Source organism: Manduca sexta, chromosome 22 (genome assembly GCF_014839805.1).
Source record: "Manduca sexta isolate Smith_Timp_Sample1 chromosome 22, JHU_Msex_v1.0, whole genome shotgun sequence".
Classification (NCBI taxonomy): Eukaryota; Metazoa; Arthropoda; class Insecta; order Lepidoptera; family Sphingidae; genus Manduca; species Manduca sexta.
This window is the reverse complement of record NC_051136.1, coordinates 943,053-968,740: the sequence shown is the minus strand read 5'-3', so window position 1 is coordinate 968,740 and position 25,688 is coordinate 943,053. Positions and strand designations below refer to the sequence as shown.

The following is a 25,688-nucleotide window of genomic DNA, read 5'->3' as shown; positions in this document are numbered from 1 at the left end:
TCGATACATGTTCATGTCTATAGCATTCTTATCACTGTGTATAGCAGTGCTGGTTGAAATCGATCTATTAAGTAATCTGAGTTTTAGTCGACTCGATCATTGACGATACATATTTAGATCGATTTCAAAACGAACGTGTTTCAAATATACACTAGGAACATTGGATTTTTTTTAATAAAATATATTTCTGCCCACTAATTATTGATGACGCTTTTTTTTCAACAACTTGAATACACATTTCATAAAAATATTGTTTAAGTTGTTTGTAAAAGCATTTGTCGTTGATACATCGAATATTTCAACTGAAATGTGTGTATATTTGAAATACTATCCCGCTAGAGTTTTCAGTGTCATGTCATCTGAACTTTGTCTCTGTTTCAATGGATATTTCCGTTTGCCGATAGATCAATTATCTCGCTCGTGTTTTATTTTATTGTCGCAGCTTAAATCAGCTAATGTGTCAAATTGAAATAAAAAAAAGTGTAATAATTTGATCACTTCACATTTGTAAAAATCTATTATTATAAATATGATAATGCTTTACTTATATAACCCTGGTAACCTATAGTTTACTTATTATTAGGATTACAGTCAATAACGCAGACAAAATGTCTGCAATATCATACTATAATATTGATCTATCGGCAAGTCTCTGTTCATTAGTTAGCGCGCACGCAACGTTCCTAGTGTATACCCTTACTGTTGAGTTGGCTTTGCATCGCCCCTCCCCGCACACCGCGTACACCCGCGCACACCCGCGGGCCTAGTCGCTTCATCCCACTAGTCTAGACTGTTCGTGTATGTGTACCGCTGTCGAAACGGCGTCGGAGACGCGGCACCAAACACCACCGCCTTTCGTGTACATACAATTAAATGTAGCTTTAGATCATAGAGGAAACTTGCCATGGAGTAAGTGTAATCACTGTGCGCAAAGATAAAAGAAAATGATATTGTGTAGTGGCACATATTTGTAAACGGCAACTAGTATTCACTCGCACTGATTAAAGTGATTTAGTAGAGCGTGTTAGCACGTCGGCTGCGGCTCCGGTCCGTTTCGATGGCTCGCGGGGGGAGCGCGGCGCCGGCCTCACGCCACATGGCGACGGGCCGCACCGGCCCACAGCGATACAGGCGGACGCGCGTATGAACTCGTTATTGTGCATCGCGCCACTTTGTTTTAGAGTTAGTTTTTACAAGTAAGAAATTGATTTAATAACTTGAGTTGCGGCTGTTTATCGTGCTGGGAGTACATGCACATCAGACGAGGTCATACGCGTTACAAACGCGAATGTACCGCTGTTGTCGAGTGGTGAGGAGAGGGTCCCGTGGCAAGGGTGGTGACGCGTGATGTTGCGCAGCAAGAGGCGCGGGTCGCCGGTGGGCGTGCGGTGGCGCCGGCGGTGCGTGGCGCCCGAGCCCGCGCGCGCGCCCGACGCGCTGGCGGGCGTGCGCCACGAGCCGCGCGCCCGGCGCACGCGCTCGCGCACGCGCACGCGACACTCGCACGTCATATGACGCCGCGCCGCCGCCTGAGCGCCCGGCGCCCACACTACACGTAGGCGCCGGCACACACCGGAATGACTGATTAGCAAATCTCGCGGGGCCGCCGATACTGATATTTAAAGTCTAGCCATCTCTAAATTTGCTAGTGATACTGTCTGACGGGTCTGAGAACTAAAATAAATTAAAAACTGCGTCCAACGCGCAGTACCCGACGAATGAATTTTATAAGGCAATCGCCGCCTCATAATTCTCGTTGGCGAAACTCCGTGGCCAGGCCGTAAACTATTTTAATGTAAAATATACGTGTTGATAAATTTTATATTAATAATGTTATTAATTTCAGATTACAATGCAATAAAAATTACAAAAATTATATCTTGAAATATTTATCAAGATAAATTTATATTATAATCGTAGAATAAATAATATTTTCAAAGTTACCGATTTTAACTCCATCATTTAACCATTCCAAAATGTGCAATATTTTTTCTATACTTAGATGTTTTTATGTAGACTGTACATACATATAGACTGAGTAGGCGGCCCCGCACCTTCACTTCCTGAATATTAAGTTCCTGTTATATTACATATTATACATATGTATAAAGTCCATTATTGTATACTGTAAAGCTAGATTGTCATTGAATTCGATGTCTTCTCAATTATATTTTTATATGCGTATTTATTGTAATTTATATGGATATTGAAATAAAAATATGGAGGTTGTTATGAATTGTTAAGGACAAAAATTCCAAACAGGCAAGAATGGCCTAACCACATTTTATTCATATACTAATTAGTAGAATTACCTGTACTAAAATTTAATAATCTGATAACTCTTCAGAAAGAATTATTGTACAATTTTTGTATGTGAAAATCAAAACTTTCCGAAATTTTCACTGAATCAAGTTTGTACGTAGGCCGTTCTTGCTTTCGCGAAACATAATGGTAATACCAAAATGTAAAGCTACCTCTCGAGTTACTAAATGTTTGATAGTGTAACATAGGTAACACTACTAATATCGATGGATAAAAAGTATTGTGTCTATAAAAAATCGAATGTTTGCATCGTTATTTATTTAGAACAATCTGTTTAGGATCCTTATAGTTGTATATTACCTATACTTTTGTTGAACTAAATATTTAAAAAATATTTACTGTTCTCAAAGCTGGGCTTACGCGACCTGCGCGTTGAGAAAAAAAACCGCCATTAAATGGTAAATATAGTGTGGATATAATTTGCACAAACTTGAACGCGTTCTTAGAAGCTAGATTGTACATTCGTTGTAGTTGTATCAGTCTAAAGTCCCATTGCTGGGCAATGTTCATTCCCAACTTTAATTATTAGGTTCGATTACCGCCAAGAGGCCGGAGCCTCGTTCGTTAGCTAGTTCTCACCAAGTCCTGATGAAGTTACCTTTAGAGCCAGTTTCCCCGGTTCCCTGATAAAGTTTCAGAAAACCTGACATACAACACAATCCTTAATATAAATTTTGGTGATTTATTTTGTCAGCTTAAGCATTAAATTCCCTGATAAATTTAATGAATAAATTTTAGACAATAGGGTGGTCAAGGCTTTTAAATTGCTGGTTATCTTCCAGATTAAAACTCCAGCCACCTTCAGGTGATATTTTAACTTCTAAATATTTTCCAGATATTTGTATTGGAACCCGTGAAATCGGCCCTTATTCTTGAAGTTATTTAAAGGGTTTAACACATTCCTTGTAGCTTAGATCTTCCTATGTTTCATAGTATAGTAAAATATGTAAGATTATAGTATTGTACACAAATATAACGCATTTTGTAACATTTATTATTAAAGGTAATATAAAGATATATTTGGTACAATTTGATTTAAAGGACATTTGAAATTATAAAGAAAATTATATATAAAATAAGTAATTAACGTTTTTTTCCGTCTTTGACATAGCTTTTTTACAGAGCTTAGTATTTATAAATAGTTTACAAAACTACACAGAAGTTGGTACAAACTATTTAATTTTAATCTGTAACGATGTACAAATAAAGATTATTTTTTTGTTAATAATGTGCATTTATATTTACTAAATTTTCAAGTTTTTATTGCAGTGTTCTACTTAATATTTTTGACGTTATCTATACATTCATATAGATATATACACATGTGTATATAGATAATTCATTGCACATTCCCTTGTACATAGTGTTTTTAAACCCGTGTGCCACTATATCATTTATCATTAATAATATATAAAAAGGTGCATTTACACTGCACGAGGCGTGTTAAATATATTATGATTAAAAACGATAGGATGTCGAAATTTGCTTTCGTCAACTTACGGATTCATAATCTACGTACGCTGGATCGAGAAGGCGATTATAACGATGATTGTCTAGCAGAAAGTGCTAGAGTTTTCTTAGATTTATTCGCATTAGAAGTTCTAGATGTTTTCGCTTATTCACTTGATAATATTCAGTACATTTACACTGTACAGTGCTTCCATTGATCACTCGAATATATATAAGTTAATTTTTCTTTCTGTGGTAATAATAAAAATACTGGCATATTTGTTTCTGGAAGAAGTTAACGATATAAAAAAACATATCGTTTTGGCACTTTATTCAAGACTTTGCTAAACATAATTTAATGCGCCTCGTAAAGTGTGCGGATTACACGCGTGATATTACTTATAGCAAATACTCCGTCTTCAACTGGTTAATGTAGATATTTTATACGTTGTGCTGTAATATAATATATTGACAGCTATGTACTATGCTAGCTGTGCCTACGTGTGACACAGAGGAGTCAAACTGAAGGTCGTATTTTGACATATTTCATAATAATATCAGCCCTGTATTATATACTGTCACACTGCTGGACACATGGCTCCTCTACTACGGATAGAGGATCATAAATTTATCAAAACTTGCAATCATTCATAGGCAATAATTTACCATTATTCACATAATAATACTATATTAATTATGCGGCTAATACATTTATTTATTTGTGTCAGTATAATAAATATTGACATAACGAAATTTTTATAGAAGATCTCTAGTATAAACAGCCTTTACAGTTTGAGGGCCGCAGGATATTTTTAAACCTGAGCTTGTATATGCTCCTGTTTAAATTATAGTACTACCTTACGATAAAAAGAAAACAAAACACTTATGGAAAACGAAATAGTACAAATGCCACCTTCAAATTTGACTCTAATATTTTTGTATGCGTGCGTGTTGAATTAACACTACGGCCTATATCTATAACTATAAGAACGGTTGTAACTGTGGTATTTATTGTTGTGCGTTTAGTTTAGTACTACGCGTAGACCAGGAGCCGGTGGCGCTAAAGATTTCAATAAAATATTAGAATTTTTGATACTAGAGTAAGTGCGAAGTGATATTTGCCCCAATATTTTGAAATTTATTAGATGTTGACTTGTCAGTGGCTCCTGGTCTATGCTCGTTGTCACAAACTTTTAATAGTGTTGCGAAGAATAGAGAATAATGTTTCTCTTTGTATATGAATATCTTCCAAAATGTAAATAACATTGAATAAATGGAGATGTTGTACAAACGACTAGTATCCTTCAACCCTGCGCTAATTTATTTTGCTATTTACAGTATGTTGATTAACGAAAGACATTTGGGTAATAATAACAAACACATTACAAGCACAAAAAACATGTAGAGTCGCTAAGAAACTCTTAAATTTCTTATTAACACTAAAATAAGTTTTATTTTAAATAGCTAAGCTAAACAAGGTGATATTTAATGGTCTCAAACTCATCTAATTTATTGTTTCTTTATTATTTTTTATGAATTTTATTTATTAGAAAAATATTTTACTTCATTATTTTTTAAATCAGGTCATTTATCCTTGAATGCTAATTGACATACTGTATTATTTTTTTCGTATATGTGTACGTATATTTTTAGTTCTTGCACAGTATTATAGAACGTATACACTACATTTTATTTTCATTACAATAATCAACAGTACATACTTATAATTCATTTTATAATTATTTTCATTTTGAATTTTTAATTAAAGGCAACACACGTGACTCAAAAAATAACCTTTTTTATCCACGTGTGTTGCATCTTACATAAAAATATCCACATAAGAACACTTTTTAAATTGTGTATCGTCTTGCATTACACCGTCTACATATTTGTAAATGTTTGTAAATAATCACCATTGTTACCATTACATTGTTCTGATAATCATTATTTATACATACCCAATGTTCAAGTAGCCATAAGTATTTTGAAATGTCTATTTAGTATTGCCAAAACATATTTATTTTATATAATATAATATTTTTCAAATTAGTATTAAGCGCAGCACACATAAGATTTTTTATTAAACGGTAGTATTTACATCATAGTTACAAATATAGAGCAGGATTTTTTATATAATAATATTTTTAGGAAATTCCTTTTTTAATCTGCCGTAGAGTATTTGTTTGAGAAGGCTGTAATGTGTGACGCGCTTACTATTTATTATGAACAATATCATTGTTATTTTATTATAAAAATTACAGGTGGTGGAAATTTATCTGATACTACATACTATCATCTTATTTAACATATATTATACTTATTTATCATGTAACAATATGTCTGTGAAACGAATCTACCTCACAATAATTCGAATAACGATAGTTAAATAAAATTACAAAGCGAAATGAGTATCATGTTAATACATTTTTTACAAAATGGCTGTCGTTGACGGCTGTTTAAAAATAGAAAATGTCAGGCATGTGAGGTAGGTTTGAGCGCGGCCATGCGCCGGGTGTGGTGCATGTCGGTGCGGGGTGTTGATGTGAGGCGTGGTACTAACGGTGGTGTTGTTCCCGCGCAGCGCGGCGGACGCGGCGCATGCGCTCGTCCGGCTCGCCCAGTGTAAGTCCACGGTAACTACCGCTTGCATGGCTTCGCATGAGCTTACCTCTTACGCTTCTTTTGTCACTTCTCATACTCTCGATGCTCTCTCTAGTAGATTTGACAAAAATGTGTTAGACGTAGATAATGTTGTGGTATTTTTAGAATATTAATCACACAATATGGTTGTTTTATGAAAAAAATCGATTTTAAAAATTGTTAATTGAATTCTGTTCATATAAATAAAATTTATTTTGTAAACAATATCGATAAACATATGCGTAAAAAGTGAGTTGACTCTTATAAAAAAAATATTTTTAATATTATTTGACCGATGGAACGAGTATGAAAAGTGACACAATATACGCTTATTTACTCGTTCACGCTTATATCTTTGGAGGACATGAGGTAAATTTATTTGGTACAAAACGGTCGGGAAGTCCTGGAATTTTCCCAGGTTTAGATGGATTGTAAATAGAAAAATAAGGCTCCCAAGAGCAAGGTTGATCGTCGGCAAAGTAGTGTCACTGCGCGCTCTGTGTGGCAGCCTCACGGAGACGGCGCGCCTGCTACAGAACGTTCGCAGCGTGTTCTCGCGCCGCTCGGGCACGCGCGCCACCATGGAGCTCGAGCTGTCGCGTGAGTACCGACGCCACACGGTATGACCACAGAACTTGCACACGCCCAGCCGAACAGAGCTCTGTTGAATACGTGTTCAGTTACAACTAGGTAACTGAAGTCGATGTGGATTGTACGTACTACGAAAATTATTAAATTTTAAAGGCTGTTTGGAAGTTCTGTTGAAAAATACTGTACACATACATACATACACCGGCACCGCAGCGTCGTAGACGCACGCTCTCTTAGACACCACACGAGGCGTACCCTATCGGGGACGTTTCTCTGAACGATACGCAATAAGTATCGAACACTTTTGATCCGCGCTCTCATCACACATCTAGCGTTCGACACGCAATTTAGACGCTGTTTTTTTTTTCACTCTTACATTTATTTATCTGTTCATATTTGATTATAATATTTTAACGTGTAATGTGTGTACGGTACAGATGGGTTTGCGTTCTCGCAAGAGGAGGGTGGCAGCGTGTCGCAAGCGGACGTGATCCGAGCGTACGACACGAGCCAGCCGCGCGCGCCGCACTCGTGAGCGGCGCGCGCGGGCCTCGAGCGGAGCGAGCGCTGCGGCCGCCTGACGCCGAGCGAGCGGTGCGAGCGGGACGAGCGGCGCGAGCGGAGACAGCGCGTGTTGACGGTGTGCTGAGCGCGGGCGGGCTGCGGGCACTCCCGTCATCTCACACTAGTATTTCTCACGTACAAAATTGTTTGAGTTTTAGTTTACAAGCTATTTATTCTTTAGTTTGTCGTAAACATGCCTTTGTTTATTTAACATCATGATGTATTGTGAGTGTTGAGCTTTCCCGTACTTAACGGAGAGACCCTGCGCGTGTCCCTTGTCTATAATAATAAAATTATATGTGTACCTATACGTGGATGTATACAAGTGTAGTTGATATACAGACTCTGTAAGTATATAAATTATTGTCATATGTATATTCGGTCACAGGGAGTATCGGCTTTTACATTGGAGACCTGCGCACGGGCGCGGTATTTGTCGATATCGATAGATCCAGCCACGCCATCTATCGAGTCGGTTTTGGGTCGAGTCACCATAAATACAAAGAGTTTGCTTGATCACAAATTACTAGTGATGCAAATATTTAATAAGAATTATTGTGTACTATAAAAACGAATATTTTTCTGAATTAGTAAAAATAAATTTTGCCCTACGCTTGCCACTTAAATTTTATATTATAGGAAATAATGTGATTGTTATTTTCTTAAATAAATTAACAATAGTTTAATCAAGCTGATACATTCACGCAGTAATTACATTTGTTTTCATAAATGCCGAATAACACTACATGAAATAACTCCTTAAGTCGTAAGATCTGTTTTAAGCAATTGTTTTAATAGCTAATGAATAATGTTTGTTGTGTTTTATTATTTTAATATTTTGATAGTAACAATGAATTATGATCATAAATTAGTAACACGTTTGTTTTCAACTTAATGTAATTATTTTTTAAATAAATTGTGTAATTTATCGATATTTCTTCATATGCTTCTATCGACATCGACAAACATGTCGATAACTTTGACTCGTTCGATAGAATATCGAAAAGACACGTTGCAAAAGGTATATTATATACAAAGTGCGCTTTTAAATACATTTTATTATATATAGATTGTAACATCTTTGTCGATGTGATTGTGGCCTAGTTAGTGAAGTCAGATGTGTACGGGATGCAGGCGCGTGCAACTCGCTTGGACATAAAACAAAAAACAAGGATTTATTTTTTTATGAATATCCACGAAACAAGATATTTTTACAATCAAATATATCGATAATATTTTTTTCTTTACATTTATTTTTCCAAATATAGTTATTTAAAATGCACTAGAGGTTTGGGTAAGGTGCTGTATGAATTTGAAAGTAGTGTCTCTACCTAACCTTCAAAGGATAAGGTTTGAAGATACCAACGTGTGAGGAACGATTGCCGATACCTTAAAATTAATAATGAATGTGAAATTATAGTGAGTGCTAATACTAACACCATGTTTTAACCCAATTTTCAACAATATTTTAAGCTAAGATATTTATTATCTAACAGCTAGAATAGGATCCATCTACCAAACCATATATTATATGCCACTGCTGCCAGTCCCACGACGTAGGGACAAACAGAGTCGGTGGCACGTGAAAGCATCGTTTGTGTACCAGCAGGGTAGATGGGAATGACGTTAACTCGTATTTCGAATATTAATAATATCATTATGAAATACGTTACTTTGAATTTTAAAACAATACCTAGAAAAATATGTTATAATAAGCAATATAATCGATATAACATTGTCTGACAGGTTCAGGTTATAATGGCTGGTAACAAATATTAGATATTAATGAAATGTTTGATGGTGATTGGACCCCATATATATATTTTTTTTTCTGTTAATGATCAACTCAAAGTTCATCTATATAGCAAATTTAATTTAATTATTAGGCTTGAAATTAAATACTTAAGCTTTAACAGTGAAGTCTGTTTTCTATGGACGCTTTGTTAATCAGGGCCCTTATTCTGTAAGATAGTGTAAACGCGTAACGCGGCCGTATCATGTTATCTCCGAGAAATGTGCGTGGAATGATATTCTGTAAGCCAAATTTCTATAGTCCTAAACATGATGCGTTGTGTTATGTGCTTGTTACGCACTGTTAAAATAACGTGCGGGATAGAGAATAAGGCCCCAGTGGTCAAGTAAAGTTATCAGTGTTACAGTGGAAGCGCGCCTCGCTGTTAATTCGTTTGCAATTGGCCAGCGTGATAAGAACTTTAACTATACCTGACTACAAATGAAGCAACCCGGTCTTAGTTTATGATAAACTACAAGCCTTTGCATTGCACACGCCTGTATCCAATTATTCACCTGTAATTGCGTACCTGCAAATGTATTGCGTCGATAATGTATCGCATAGATAGCGGAATCTGTTTTTTTAGGTTCGTAGAGCGATGGCCACCATGATACTTGTATGTGCCGCAAAATGTTTACAATACGATACGTATTAACCTATAAGTTGAGAACACAGCTGACTCAATAGAGTAATGATCGGCATACAATTGAAATATTGGCTATATTTTGGTAGGCAACGGCTCGTGTGCCTCTGGCATTGCTAACGTTTATGAGTGGCGATTTCCACTTACGATTATGCGGAATTGCGCTCATGGCATTTCGGCAGTGCAATTTGGTACCAACGCAAAAAACCTGCAGTGTTGTAGTACTTTTAAGGCTTACAAAGTTGTTGTGCCACATACATTTATCTAGAACTAAATAACATATTAGATAGTCCATACTTTGCCTTGAGCACCTTTAGATCAATTCGATCGTTTCGGCACCGTGGTATAGCCACCACAATAGACTATTGGCACTGAATTCGTTTTAGCGGTCTGCTTACTGGATTTGCAAAATTTAAAATTTGGTCATCGTCTGCTATAAGTTTTAAACTCTCCTTTACAACCTTATTGTGAGAATGTGACTGACTCAATGCAGTAAAATATGCTTGTTTTTACCAACCTTTGACTGACTAAAGCTGACCTCAAAAGACCAACTGGTATGACGTCTCGCCATTTTTATCTATTAGATTAAGAGTACGTAATGTTAGTAAAACGGGTGTTAAAGTGGATGTAAACTATTATTACAAAACGCAAGTATTACGGAAAGTGTAAGCATACGGGTAATGGAGACAGGGCTAATGTACTACTCTCATGTGTATATTGTGTTTTAAAAGCTTATTTTTTCACTAATCTACAAAAAACTTTTAATATAATATTTATTTTTCGATATTTTTATTTCTTAAATAATAACTAAAATACATTGCTTACGAGCCCCAATAGAATATCTTCGCCTTCATTAATAATGTCGTGAGCGTAAGAACGGCCTAATTTTATTTATTAATGCACCAATGAAATAACCTCTATTAGACAATTGCTTATGCGCATGCAAAGTGGCCCTTTTAACACTTCAAAAAAGGTATAGTGCGAGGAATGAATGAATAGATGCTAAAACAAGTTATAAATAAATTGCTTAGAGGTTTCTTTTTAATTGAATAAAGTTTGCACGTAGGCCGCTCTTGCTCTTAGGACGCTAATCTATAAAAATATCACTAATTACACGTTTAATGACATGATAGCTGAATGTATTAATAGTAAATAGATAGATAAATGCATATTAGTATATTTTTATTATATTAATAAATATTTTTATAGAGACCGCAGCGAGTCAGTCACGCATACAAAATATGAGTTGTAATTTATTATTTAATAGAAAAATATATAAAGATTTATATATGTATATGTATAAACTAAATAATTGTGATATGATAAGTTGGTGAAACTAATTTTCAGAATCTTTACACAAAATGTCGAATGCTAGTGTTTTTGAACGTAACTTGTAACCGATGTTTAACTCATTATACCTCTAACAGTTTATTATTGTTAACTGTTATCTTGGATTAAGATGGCGGCGCGCGAGACCTCACCGCCAACCGCCCACTGCGAGATACATTTTATGATTATTTATTTCATATCGCTGATTTTAAATAGTAATAAAATTAAACAGAATTTTACGTCCAACCTAAAAATGTTTTTAACTTCCGCTTGTTTTAAATTTGCTAATCACGTGACTATTAAATAGCCTGTGATTGGTCGATTTTAAATGTAACGGAATATCAGAAACAAAATGTCTGTTAGTGATTGCCAGTATTATTTAAAAGCAGCGATAATTCAATTATTTAAAACAATATATAATCATCGGGTACGGCTCAGTTCTGACACATACGTAAAATAACAGGTATTTTGATTAGCAATTATCATAGTATTGACACACCCAATGAAAAGAGACAATGAAGTCCTTCCCGATGAATATTTGTATAGAGAATAGACTAGTTAAGGTGAACACAGTGGTGGTTCTTCCATATAAGCCTAGATAGAACGAACCATGTCTAATTGTAATTTTTTTTGCAGACTGTTGAAGTATATTTGGTGGCCACTTTGATTCCAATTGATGTCTAGTTATGTAGTGTACTTACTACACAGTATTATCGTGATGGTTCGCCTTAGAATAAGATAGCGGACTGAGCAGAACCCTTAAATAACTGATCACTTTAAAAAGAGACAATGATATTATGCGGACATTCTTTCTTTTCTCTAAGTCCAGTTGCAAAGGTGATATGCGTAACTAATCTGACCGCTAGCCTGTTTACATAAACCAATTCGATTACTCGAAGGCACCTACTGACCGCATGATGGTTTCATCTCTCACATTTTTCTGCCTGCGTTCCCTTCACTGTATATGGAACTCTTGGTACATCTCTACGTCTATAGATTGTACTAGTTGATCCGCCACTGTGTAAATACTTGTTTAACTTTCTTTCCCTCGGTCCTGTCACCAAATATCAATACCAAAAAGTTTTGGGACCAACGAGGCTGTATTGTATTACCAAAGGATTTTATCTAGAACGCAAGAATGGGCGAGTCTCGCGCCCGTCACGTTTTAAAATAAGCGAAGATGTGAATGTAACAGATATAATTATATTATTTGTTCTCGTTCTTAATAATATGCGTTTTATTATTACAACCCTATCCAATATCCTATATTTATTATATGTTGTATAAAATTTGAGTATTAGTAAAATTATTCCATAATGTTATTATAAATTGTACCCATAAAAAATTGGATAAGCAGTAATTAATCTAATTTGTGTTTTCTCGCTAATTCTTGGAATATTTGAATTGGAATTTTGGTTCTTTACCTAAAAAAGAAATAAACAAATCTACGAAGATCGGACTGTCAACAGCTAAAAAAATTTAGAAATTTGTATAATGATAAAATATACTTAGGTAGATAATATTATAACTTTTACTTATGGATGACCAACACCTTAGTCCGCCCCGTGACCAAGAAGGCTGCAGTCTTCGAAACTTCGGGAGAAAATAACATAAATAACCGCGATAAAATCCGTAGGTAAACAATTATTTCAATATCTAAACATCGCGTAAACATAAATCATTACAAACAATCCATCGATTTTTAATTGAATGAACAATAACATGGGAAATTAATAGTTTGTCTGCATACATTACAATTAAATTAATGGTTTTAAGTGTTTCCTTTTTTCTGTACACCACAATAGATAATTGCAATAACTTTGACCACAATAGGAAGTCTTGTGGAATATTTAAATTACCTTTAACTGATTCATAGTGGGTTTAATGTGGTAATAACTTGAGTAAACAACGCTTCATCACCTATGATACAGACACGCATCTGTGGTTTCTACATCATGCTGGATGTTAGCGGCTTGTTAGATATTTTCAAAACTGAACGTTTAAGTATAAAGTATTTTTATCTACAGACTGATTAAACGTTTATAAGCAGTTTCTTGCATACCTAGAGTGATAATATGTTAGGAAATATTTGATTTTGATAATTAAACGAAAATTGCATATTTACGAATACTTTTTGAAAATTAATCATGTGGGTAAATGTGTTTTTAGTGTAAAGTTCAAACTTCGTTCCATACTAATTGGTAGAGTGCGAGCCTATCACCAGAAGTCAGTTCAGACTCGAACAATTCTGGTGGAATTATAAAACACAAATTAAGTTGCTCAGAAATCATGCCAAGACGATAGAATCACCTAAGCCAAACTTCTTAGTCCGGAGGGGGTTGAGCTACGTATCAAATAGCTGACCTAGCCTCCCTCCGACACCCCACTTGTCAAACACAATATGGACAATTACAATTGTAAATTAGCGATATTAAATGAAATTATTTATTTGAATCTGTAAAATGTTATACATTATTTAGATTCCGTCAATATTAACTATTTGTACCTATGTGGACTCATTTGGAAAAAAATCTTAGACTGCATTCTGAAATGATAAATACAAGATTACCTTCACTGTTGCTTGGATCCATATGTGTACCTTAAAACCCTTCAATTTTACTAACAAGCCGCACAGATTACCCCAGTGTAACGTCACAGCTGCCCTTGACCCGTGACCCGGTGACATCCTGACTCGCTGGTCATTTGTCATCATCGCTGATTAACCGCAAACATGCATATGCATGTGAAGTGAATCGACAGGAAGTGTCGCAATTATTCGTAGTTTATTTATAAATAGAATGGGTCAATAATTTGATCACGGTTTGAAAATAATAGAGCCGTTTAATTTTTAGTTTATTTGGTAATGCTTCTATTAATTTTTAGAACATAATTTGTATCATTCGTGTGATGCCAGCCACCGCTCTTTGAAATCGTTAGTCTTATTTTAATGAATTTTTTTAAATGAAAAATCCCGTATATAAGTTTGTTTGAAAGTTTCTCTACGTGAGTATTAGTGGGCACCGAAACCATTATGGGATAAGAATAAGGTGGCAAAGCCGTTTGCGTGATGGAACGTTTAAGATAATAATTTTAATGTAGCAAGTAAATAAATAAAAATCTGTTGTAAATAATAATACTTTCAAAAATCATATTCCTACATGAAACTTTTTACTATAAACTTCACAAATAGAAAGAAAATTGCTATATTAAGTTACATAATTAATTTAAAAAGATAAAAGATTTTACTAAAGTTTTTTTTTTGAACCGCGACTGTGTGCTGTCCTGAATCCTGATCTTCATTCAAGTCTCTAGGCACCACGCAGTGCATTCCTCTCCCCTAATCCCTTACACCAGTACTCGAAATCTCTAATGTAGCATTAGAAAATACAACAGTGGACATTATTTTTACCCGCGGACTTTTTAGCCCGCTCTACCCTACTAAATAGTAATGTTCGTTTAATCATGAAATTCGAGCTTTTGAACTACGGGACACGGTGAGTGAGATTACGAGTTTACTGTTTAAAATTCTGCGATGTACTCTTCCGCATTCTATCTTTTGATTCATAGGATATATTTAGCACCACATTACAACAGATGGTAGGTAGATAGGTGAAGTAAGAGAGTATATTGGCCCTGTATTAGGTAAATTGTAATAAGAGGATTGAGCCGTGTACGTCACGCGGTCGTTCTATTTAGTTTCTTGTTGAACGAGTATATAAACATCAGGGGCCTTATTCTCTATCCCGCACGTTATTTTAACAGTGCGTAACAAGCACGTAACACAACGCATCATGTTTAGGACTATGGAAATTTGGCTTACAGAATACCATTCCACGCACATTTCTCGAAGATAACATGACACGGCCGCGTTACGCGTTTACACTATCATACAGAATAAGGGCCCAGAATATGACTACCTATACAAGACTTTCAAAGTTGTACCGCTTGGTTCAGATCTAAAATAATGGGTGAGTTCCAATCAAGTTTCTTCGATAACCAATGTAAGCTGCACTTTACATGTACTGTAAATTGGAAAGAACTTTCGAGTATGCAGAGACGCTTTTACCCCTATAGTTAAGCTTATGTTACAGCAGTTGATTGCACGTCGGATAGACTGTCGCTAGAATTATGGTACTTATTGAGGCTAAACAATTACAATAATTGTATACTTCGCTTTATATGTTAAAGCAGATAGGCTTGTTATGTACAGGTGCAAACCATTTGACTCTAAAGAAATAAGTATATTAAATTATGTTAGTTGATTAGTAGTGTAAAATGACTTATAACACATGCAAAAAAACAAAAAGGCCAACAATCGTCATTGTTGTGTGAAATGGCGCGGAAACGGTTAATTATCGCGGTTGTTCCAAAAACAAAAATACCCATCAACAATGTTCTGGTTCCGGCTGCCTTATAATAATACTCCCGAATGCTTCAATAACACATAATATATAAAAGTTTTAGCACACATTACACGAACATGTAGAAAGATATATTAATTACCCTTTGTAGTATGGACAGTCGCTGAGTCGATGGTACCATTATAGTAATAGAGTTTCATTACATGGCACCACGTATTTATAAATATGATATAATTATAAATATTGTACCTTGTTTTATCAAAACAAGGGAGAATAATATTTATTTTATAAAACAGAATTATTAATCAGGTAACTAACTATGTATAACGTGCAGCAACGGTCACGACGTAAAATAAAAAAAGAATGATATCCATTGATGTAGGTACGTACAACAATGGATAATATAAATACATTTTCATTTTGTTATAAAGAGTGTTGTTCAGAAACATAAAACGTGAGTTGAGGTTTTTTGTTAATCTTAACTTTTCTTGCTAGGGCGCGATGTTTCCCGAGTCTTTATGTTTCATATTTTATTGTTGATATTTCTAAGAAATATAGTTTATTGCAACCTTCCCAATATCTATTTATTCGGACCACCAACTAATACATTTTTTTTTAATTGAATACTTGTAAAATGTAAGTAAATATTGTAACTTTAACTTTTCGGATGACCAACACCTCAGTCCGAGTCCAAGTAACGTAGCGAGAAAATTATAACATAAAAATCGCGATATAATCCGCAAAATAATTTTATCCTAATCTCTAAGCATTTATTAGAAACATCACAGAGGAAAATCCGATCAGAGATTTAACCTGATAGTACTCAGTGACAATGCACCGAGTGCAACAATGTTTACTATTCGATAAACTTAACGCTATCACTGTTATCAGAAACAAGAGCGCATCCAAACAGTCGCGACGATCGCGTGTTATCAGTGATGTAACTCGGGCAGGTGTGGCGGTGCGTGGCGCGCACCGCGGCCTGATGCGATACGTACACACTACACGCCGACCGCGGCCGCCGTCAACAAAGCCAGTGCCTCGCCGTGCCTTACACAAGACACTCGTGCCTTAAACTCGAATTAAAGTTTCAACTATCCGCTCGCGTACGGATTGGCGCGCATGCTGTTGTTTACAAACAAACTGTGTAATGTCATTCGTCGCGCGTACCGTGGTATGTGAAGTATGTGACAGTGATACGGTGTTGTAGAGTGCTGCGGTTATGATGGCACGATCGCCGCGGAGGATCTCCGCACACCGGCGGAGCAGGAGTCGCTCCAGGGAGATCACCAGGCTGAGGACTCAACTCAATGGAAAAGGTAAGGTAAATATTGCATTGTTATGAACTACGTAACGCGTGAAAATAACTGTATTGCTAGTTTAACAATCTATGGCATCTAACGCTCCCCTAACGGCCTTGTGACAGTTGTCGATTATCCAAAACAAGTAAAACGGGCTACACACGCAGTTATAGCATAAGGGAAAAGTTTAAAAACCGGTATTTTGATGCAAATTGTACGCGCGCGTTCTGTTTCCGACGCAACGCAATATCACGATCGCTGTAACTGCAATAAAACTTTGTTTGCTACTTCTATTAATGGCGCTTATCAGAACAAGAGTTTAAATCATTCTATTATTTAAGATTTTTTTCTATTAGTCCATATTTGCCCCCAAATAGCAGTTGTGTTGTGTTCTGGATGTAGGGTATTACAGCTACTAGCTATTATTGGACATAAAATTAGAGGTCTCAAGATGACAAACTATAATAATACCACGGACAGCTTTGTAATTTAAAGTCGTGTGCGGAATTACTCTTGTTCATGGGCAACTGTAATGATTAATAACAGAAAATCAACTCTCGTATCAATTTTTTATTGTATCTATAAAAAAACTGAAACAAAATTTAGTTCTATTACCTTATAGTGAAATATCATTCTGTAATCGAAACTCCGATTACCAATTCGTATTGCTTATCATTTATGTAGGGAAATAAATTTTTATTCCGTCAAAATATTCTGACCATAAAAGTGTTTCCCGGATGGCAACATTACATAAGTCCGTATGATTCGACTCTTAAGCCTGTTTTAAAACATCTGCAGTTCACCTCCTATATAATACTAATTAATATGTACTCAATTAATATTAGCGACATAAGACTTGTTACAGTGTTGCGGGAGTCCCTACGTATTATATGACTGTGAATTGTTTTTTATTATTTTGTCGTTATGTACTGTTGTAAAGGTCAGGATTGGAGATGACGTCATTGCCAACCTGAATTTAGTAACATTTTGTCTGACATTTCTCTCTACAAATTCCAAGGTTAAGCTTCACTGAATACCAGTTTTTAAGGTGTTTTACCAGTATTCTATTTATTTATTTATCTGTATAAGTTATACATCTGCTATATACCGAAACCTGTGCAATCAGAAGGCCAAAGTTATCAGCGACAAGTTAAGGAAAGTTGCGCCATACGCGCTCTTGGAACTTTTTATAACTAAATGAAGACATGAAAGTCGCTCGCCTGAATACAAGTGCGTGATTGCAAATTAACAGTTGCGAAACCATCGACAACCTATATTATTTTAAAGCACCATGTGGTACTGGTACACTGTGTTCGCCATTCGAAGATATTATGATTAAGTATACGAATATAAGACATTATTTATAACCCCCCATAATTACAATAGCTACAAAGTGTCCTTCAAGCAGAAAGCAACAATGCATGCATAATGCTGATTGATGGCAGAAATAACTGACGCAATGATACCAAAAAGGTCTTTTGCATTGACAAAAGATACCGCGTACACTTTACAGTTTCCTAATATAATACTATCTCGTCATGAGGTTTTTCTGGCAGCATTGCACGATGTTGTACAACGTTGCCGAACATGTTGAGACTCACGTATTAGACATCTAAACGTGCCTAAGGAATACAAATATTTATTTATTTTATGTTGATACAACTAATACTTTTCAACAACTGATCTCACTCTACCTTCTATGAGTGATACATAATCTTTCGTATCAAATTGAAAATATGATTATCATTTAAGTTAATAATAAAATAATAACTGGCATACAAAATACGCCAAATCTTTTTCGTAATTTATACCTTAAGTAAAAGTTATAAACTAAGTAGAGTCCTAGAGATGACTCCAGGTGTCACGAGCGTGCACCGCTCCCCTTGACACGTTTCGTTTTAGGCAACAACAGCAATCACGTGCAGCCGCCTGTTGACTTATCGCCTCGTGACCAATCAACTCGGAGAAATGACCCGCCAATAATTATAGAGTCTGTTCATATCTTTAATGCAACAAATCTATCGAGTTTGGTTACTTTATTGGATAAGATGCATGCGTGATGATGTAAAATTATTCCTTACGTTTTATTTTTCATGTCCAGAAATATATTATCACAGATGAACTAAAGCGTGCCAACTAGAAATGTGCATGGTAATGTTCCGGTTTGAAGGATAATAGCAGTAACTAGTATAATTACTGAGAATTATAAGACTATTATAATTACTGGTGGTCTCTCATATGTGAGAGTCTGCCTGGGTAGGTACCAATGTCAATTTCTGCCGCCAAGCAACAGTGTGTACTCACTGTTGTGTTCAGGTTTTACGGACATTGCAGCCATGGACATAATAAGACTTAACATCATGTCTCAGGATGATGAGCGCAATGTAATACCAAACAATACTTTGTAATTCAAGGTTTTGGATGGTGTTCCTATGGGCAGTAGGGGACCGGCCTATGCTTGATTTTGTACATTATTCTATATGTAATGGTTAATAATACGAAAAAGAAGCACTCCTGCGAAAACTGCATAACAATTGGTTAAAAAATGAGCGAGTAATTCATATTTAAAATATTGTAACGTGCAGAAGTGGGCGTGATGTGGGGATAACGCTTCATCTCTTTTTTTCGCACGCGTCGTAATTCCCGATGACGTCACATGTGGATATTACGTCTCTTTTTTGTTTCTTGTTAATTACCCCTTCCACCGAAATTCAAAGACTTATAACTTGTTGATTTTTTACCGGATTTTAATAATTCCTTCTGTGTTATAATTTATATTATGTAAATATTTGATAATAGTAAAGAACAAAAATGAGTCCGGTACCCTGTTGTATCGCTTCCCATCAGGCAAACGGCAAGTTTATGGTCAGTAGTGTCACCCACAACAAGGCGATAAGTCATTCCGCCTGTGAAAAAACCAACATGGATAAATTTAAAATAAATCCTTGAAAAATATACCAGATTTTAAACGAAATCAAGATCAAAACAAAATTGGTAATGCGTGTATTTGTTACGTAACGTTAGTATTTATCTGCAGTCGTTAAAACGTAATTTGTGTTCGTGCTGGTTTATCAGAACTATTTATTTCGTACTCTGCTAACGAGCTGTTTAATTTGTACAACTCGCGTCTCCATAGCGCTGAACACGAATGATGTGGGTAAAAAATTAAAATTCACCTGACAGTTATAAACTCACTAAAATGTTATTTCTTGTATCGTGGCTCGTAGGTCTCACTTATAGGTTTGAGCAACATAACAATATTCGAGGATCTCACAGATAACTATACACGAAGGTAGAATCTGTTATGTAGATATTGTGTATGTTGTTCGTACAGTGGGTACTTACTATGCTGTATGTAGAGCATACAGTTACAGTCTACCTTGGAAAGTACTGTTGCTATCAGCCGTTTTCAATAAACGATCCCAATCTCAATCTTCTATTCCATTCCGGGAATGAACCAATCTAAATAACTCCTTTGTTAGCATATCAAAAAAATATTTCTGTTTGTAAAATTTTTGAGATATTGAAAATGGCGGTAAATCTAAATGTTCAAACTTCAATACATATAAGTACTTAATTCACAGCTAATTTTTGTTCGCACGCATTGGATTATAGATAGGCTACCTCTATTACATTACATATGTACTTCTTTTTATTATACTTTTATTATTTCAACACTATTGTAAAATAGCACGCGACCTTTAAAATCTTTTATAATATCGATAAACATATCGTATTGACGATAGCGCGTATCTTTCTCTCGCTAACAGGGACTTTTGTAATCTTCATGAAACATAAACATTGTAATATTGTATTAGACGTATTTTCCCACTATAATAAGAATTTCTTATGCAACATTTGTTGTTTGTCAGATATTTTGTACCCGACTAAATAATGTGTACGTACGGACATAAATTTGATTAAAAAAATACGTTTCAATTCGTTGTTGTAGATAAAAATGACTTGAATATAAAGATTTTTGTATTTAAAAGCGAGTTCGAGCCACATTTTTTACATGTATAATGAAATATTTTTTTTGAAATTTTTACCTTAAAAGTATCTTAAACATTAATTATATACTTGAGACACGTATAAAATAAATCGTATAACAAGGAGACAATAAAAAGAAACAAAATGTTATTCACGTTCACCGCAAAAAACATAGATTTATGTTTTACTAACTATTTGTTATTCATGTACCATACAACGCCAAACCCCAAATAATGTCAACCATCAATAAAATAATTTAATTGCTCTAACTATAACTCAACTATAGAAAAACTTAACGCTGTGCTGTGCTGATGAAATCCTTGGTCCGATTACCAAAATCATAACATTTTTCAGTGTTGCTGGCTTCAAAAAAATAATGCAACAGAATCCATCCACATTTTATCAAAGGCTCTTTAAACGTGAATGGTCATAAAGTGCTGACATTAGAATTTAAAATAGGACAACAACGTGACAACATTATAAAAGCGTGGTCTATTCGTGTACAAAATTCGGTCTCCAACGTTAAACTGCCCTAGAATAATGAACTATTTTCCCTGACCGCGAACATACGTGGGAACATATCAATAAATAAATAGTCGTGATTAAGTTTTTATTGTTTTTGTACATATAGACATTATTGTAAAGTACTTTTTTGTTTGGTATCCATGTAAATGCTAGGGCCGCGTTCTATATAATTAAATCTTGAATAAAGCACTGGGTTAGTGTCAATAGTTTATAGAAAACCGGCATAAAGTTGTATTTTGCGATTGCCTTTCATTTAGTTTAGATTGCCAAAAACTAAACAAAATAAATACTTAGCTAGCTAGCTAACATTTGACTAGTTTTATAGTTGAAACAAGTATACACTATAACATTATTAAACAACTAGACTCTAGTAACTAGAGCATTACCTTCAAGGAAAAAGATTTTAAACAAATTAGTTGAGTAAGCGTTCGCTACTCATTCATAATAATCCGTAGGTAATTACGCCAGCTGTTGGTCAGGTCAGTGTACACAAGTGTTTATTGTATTTAGTTCACAATATAAACTAGTTTTTCATTACAACTTTACATTTATTAATTGCTTAATATTGCGCGTGGTTCAGCCCCATGTAAACCTTGTCCCGGTGTAAAAGTTTCCCTGTGGCTTTTCTCAGTTAACAAGTACTCTTATATTATATTAATTCAGTACACGTTCTATATGTCTCTGTAGCAAAACAATTCAACGGATTTTAACTTCACTTTTCACAATCATCCAAATTCTCCTATTTATAATATTATTAGTAAGAAGTAAGATATTGTGAAAGAACTAAGATTTATCTTTACGATAATATGTATTTTGTTCATCACGTATTGTGATACTCAGTAAAATCAGCTAAATACACATACTAGATATTAGAAATAGAGCTTTCAAAATGCTAGTCTAGTCACCAAAGTCTCGTCTATATTCTACCTTAGCTTCTTAATTACAACCTGTCTACTTAGGTGTAATAGGTTGTACATATAGTTGTTTTTGCGTCAAATATCGAGGGAAGTCCAAGGAGTATTATAGCGCATCGTTGTTTGATTTTACATAGCTAGTTTTATTTATCTATTGATACACAGATATTAGGACAGACACCCCAACAATGTAAAATGTGGTGAATTAATCGTTCCAAGATATAACTGCAAATTGACGTGGTAGCTAATGTAATTACTCAACATATATGAGACTTCATATCTTTACAGCTGAAATATAAGCGGTAAGAATTTTCGAAATATAAACGTCCCTACAATAAAAGCCATAAGAATTGCCACAACAGAAACGTCATAATTTTGGCAAAAATAACAGTCTAGATTATTATTATCAAGGAATAACCTAGCCATCAACAGGATAAATGTTCTACGGACAGTACTTATGCTGCTACCTCGACGGGTCACGAACAACTGGCGGACAGTGTCACGCATTACTTTTAATTCAAACATTAGTTTCAATATTTTCGCCTCAGCATTAAATGGTTCAAAAATCATAACAACGTCCATGTATATTAATAAGCACATTAATAACGAGTGCACGCGCGTTCACGGCCGTTTCCGCGTCTATTACGAGAGAGTTTACACGATCCTCGCAAATCATAGCAACGGGAGTGTTTTCATGACGCCTCTCACATCTGAAATGCTTCGCAGCGTCACTTGGTCTACAAATAAATATTGCACGAAGGGCTCAAGAGAGTGTAGTAAGTTCAGCGATTTTCAAGAATCAAAAGCGATAGTTTGAGTTTCATAATATAAAATGGTGGTGAATAGACTTGCCGAGCTTCACTGCTCAGTGACAAAAATGAGAACCACCGTTGAACCTAGAGACAGGGATTGCAATAGCGAATATGAGTCTTGTGAAAAAGCAATTTAAGTCGAATCTTAAGTCTCGGAAGTAAGTTAGAGGTTAGAAGTCCATCGTGAATATTACCGTGAGTAAATATTTGTGTTCGTGGTATCTCCACAACATGCATTTCACATAAGGAAAATAGTATAACTAAATATATTAGCACTTCTTGACCGCCGTTCTGAGAGTCAAGATCATGGGAATCCCAATGTAAGATAAGGTACTAAATTAGTGTAATTTCGTCGTGGGTAAAACCGGTTGGTGCGAAAACATTTTTCTTCTCAGGATCTAGTCATGATACCTCATTCATCAGTACCACTCTTCGCTACGAACAAATAGAAAATTAAATACAGCGATGAAGTCGACATGAACCCGCTACTTCACGCAATCGATGCTTTGATCAATCGCTGCATCTTAAAATGCCACTCAAGATACCTTTTATCCCTTCAGTCTGTGGACCAGGTTTTAGCCATTACCTGGGCCCTGAAACTAAGAAAATTGTTATGAATATGTAACGCGGATTAAATTGCGGTGAATCATGTCCGATGTACTGCGAGTGATTTATTATTGGCGCTGAGTCTGGAGGCAGGGTATTTATGGGCCGGCGGGGTTGCCAGGTGACCTGCCGCGACCTGCAGCATTACCGGGCGAAAATAATATTCACTCGTGTCTATGTACACCGTCTGATAAATAACTCAGACGTGTAACCAACAATGCAAGATCTATTGGCAACCGCTGCGGAACATATCTCGACGTAACTGTCATATTGGAGTCGAAAAACTGGATATTACAAAAAATGTTCCAGTATTCACAGTACTAATAAAATTTCTAGATAGTGTTGGTAATGTTTAGTAACAATTGTACCGCTTAACGTCAAGCGCGGAGAATTCTTGTCATCATTCAATTATATAAAAACACGTTTACTCGAACAATGGCATCACGTCCTCGTACCGGCCGAGGTTTGATCCCGTTACAATACGCATCACACTCTAAGTTAGCGATCGTGATTCTGGCGATACAATGCCGACGCAGTAAACACAGCTGACAATAACAAACAATTTTACTTTGATGTCAGCAGTTTACGTAGTGCTCTAATACCGTTTGTACTCTCATTAGTATGTAATTGACCATTTTTGCAAATTCGGGGGAAAAAATTACTTCGCAGCACTTAGACGCTACTAGATTTAATACCCGACTGAACAACAAGTGTTAAAATTGGTGGGAAGCCCGCTAAAGTGGCTTATTCTCGCGAGGCCCGTTCCAAAGTCAACCGGTATATAATGTCCAGTGAGACAAACCGGCGTTATTCTGGCGACCGTCGATGTACGCAACCCATCTCATAGTACACCCACATTGTTTATTTTAGAAAACGCTTTAAGTAACATTACATTCAACTTCAGTGTCCACATTTTGTCGTAGATTTTCTGGTACCGAAATCTAAGTGCTTTACTAGCCACACTGTTGAGATAATTTTTTGTCATACTGCGTGATACATAGTTACTTTAGTCATACACATCTATATAAATATATAATTATGATCACGGGTTTACAAGCATTAGCATCATAATACCTGTCGTGAGATTACCGTTGTTACTGATATACTTTTATAGCGCAGAACGTTACTTTATATCTCTACCCTACACCTACATTTAATAGTCCGGTGTAAATTTTTTATTAATTTATAATTAAACGAAACATTATAGCTGTTAAAACTACACATCCTTAGTTTTTCTTTTAGGCGACTCGAATTTCAAAATCATCTGATGTACTACAATATTAGCGACCATCGCGATCATTAGTTAATCGACATAATACTTTGTCACTATGATGTCAGTATAGTATTAGTTAAATAGTTTTTTGCTTTTTCCATAAGCCCTTATTCCACTTCATTCTGGGGTCGGTGCAACAAACTAAGCTTGTTGTAGAAACGGCTATGTGTGTAATAACCGTTTGTCCGAGTTCAACCTTCTGTTAGGAACAAGTTCATTTCACAGCACCAGAATAAAAATAATGTTTTGCACAAACTAATAAATATATTGTCAATAAACTTTTTACGATAAGATCTGAAAGTTTGAGAGATATTAAATAGTTTTTAAAACGTTTACGTCCATTAACATGCTCATAATAATATTGATTCAATGTTACCGTTTTTAGCAGCTGTTTAATTTTTATATTCCTCGATTTAAATCAAATATTTGCATTTGTACGATGTATATTGCATACTTTTTATTAGTTCAATAAACATTTTGAAATTTTACTTTTGTAACGGAATATCAATGAACATAAAACTGCCACCATAGTCTAAAGCAAGTTGGTCGCTAGAAACCTATTTGTTATCACTCATC

General features: G+C 35.3%; 2 protein-coding genes across 8 annotated transcripts in view; both read left to right on the top strand.

Moving 5' to 3' along the window:
- Positions 1–7,794, top strand: part of LOC115449996 (probable phospholipid-transporting ATPase IA) — an 87,000-nt gene extending 79,206 nt beyond the window's left edge. For 3 of the 7 annotated variants that reach the window (XM_037441597.1, XM_037441602.1, XM_037441601.1), the window contains one exon: positions 6,353–6,911. In XM_037441597.1, the coding sequence (XP_037297494.1) occupies positions 6,353–6,545 (193 nt within the window). In that variant the 3' untranslated portion in view covers positions 6,546–6,911. The other 4 variants (XM_037441598.1, XM_037441600.1, XM_037441603.1 and 1 more) reach the window with 4 other exon arrangements.
- An 8,929-nt stretch (positions 7,795–16,723) lies between these two features.
- Positions 16,724–25,688, top strand: part of LOC115449998 (phosphatidylcholine:ceramide cholinephosphotransferase 2) — a 127,676-nt gene continuing 118,711 nt past the window's right edge. Inside the window, exon 1 of the mRNA XM_037441259.1 lies at positions 16,724–17,010. Within this exon, the coding sequence (XP_037297156.1) occupies positions 16,914–17,010 (97 nt within the window). The 5' untranslated portion in view covers positions 16,724–16,913. The remainder of the gene's footprint in view (positions 17,011–25,688) is intronic.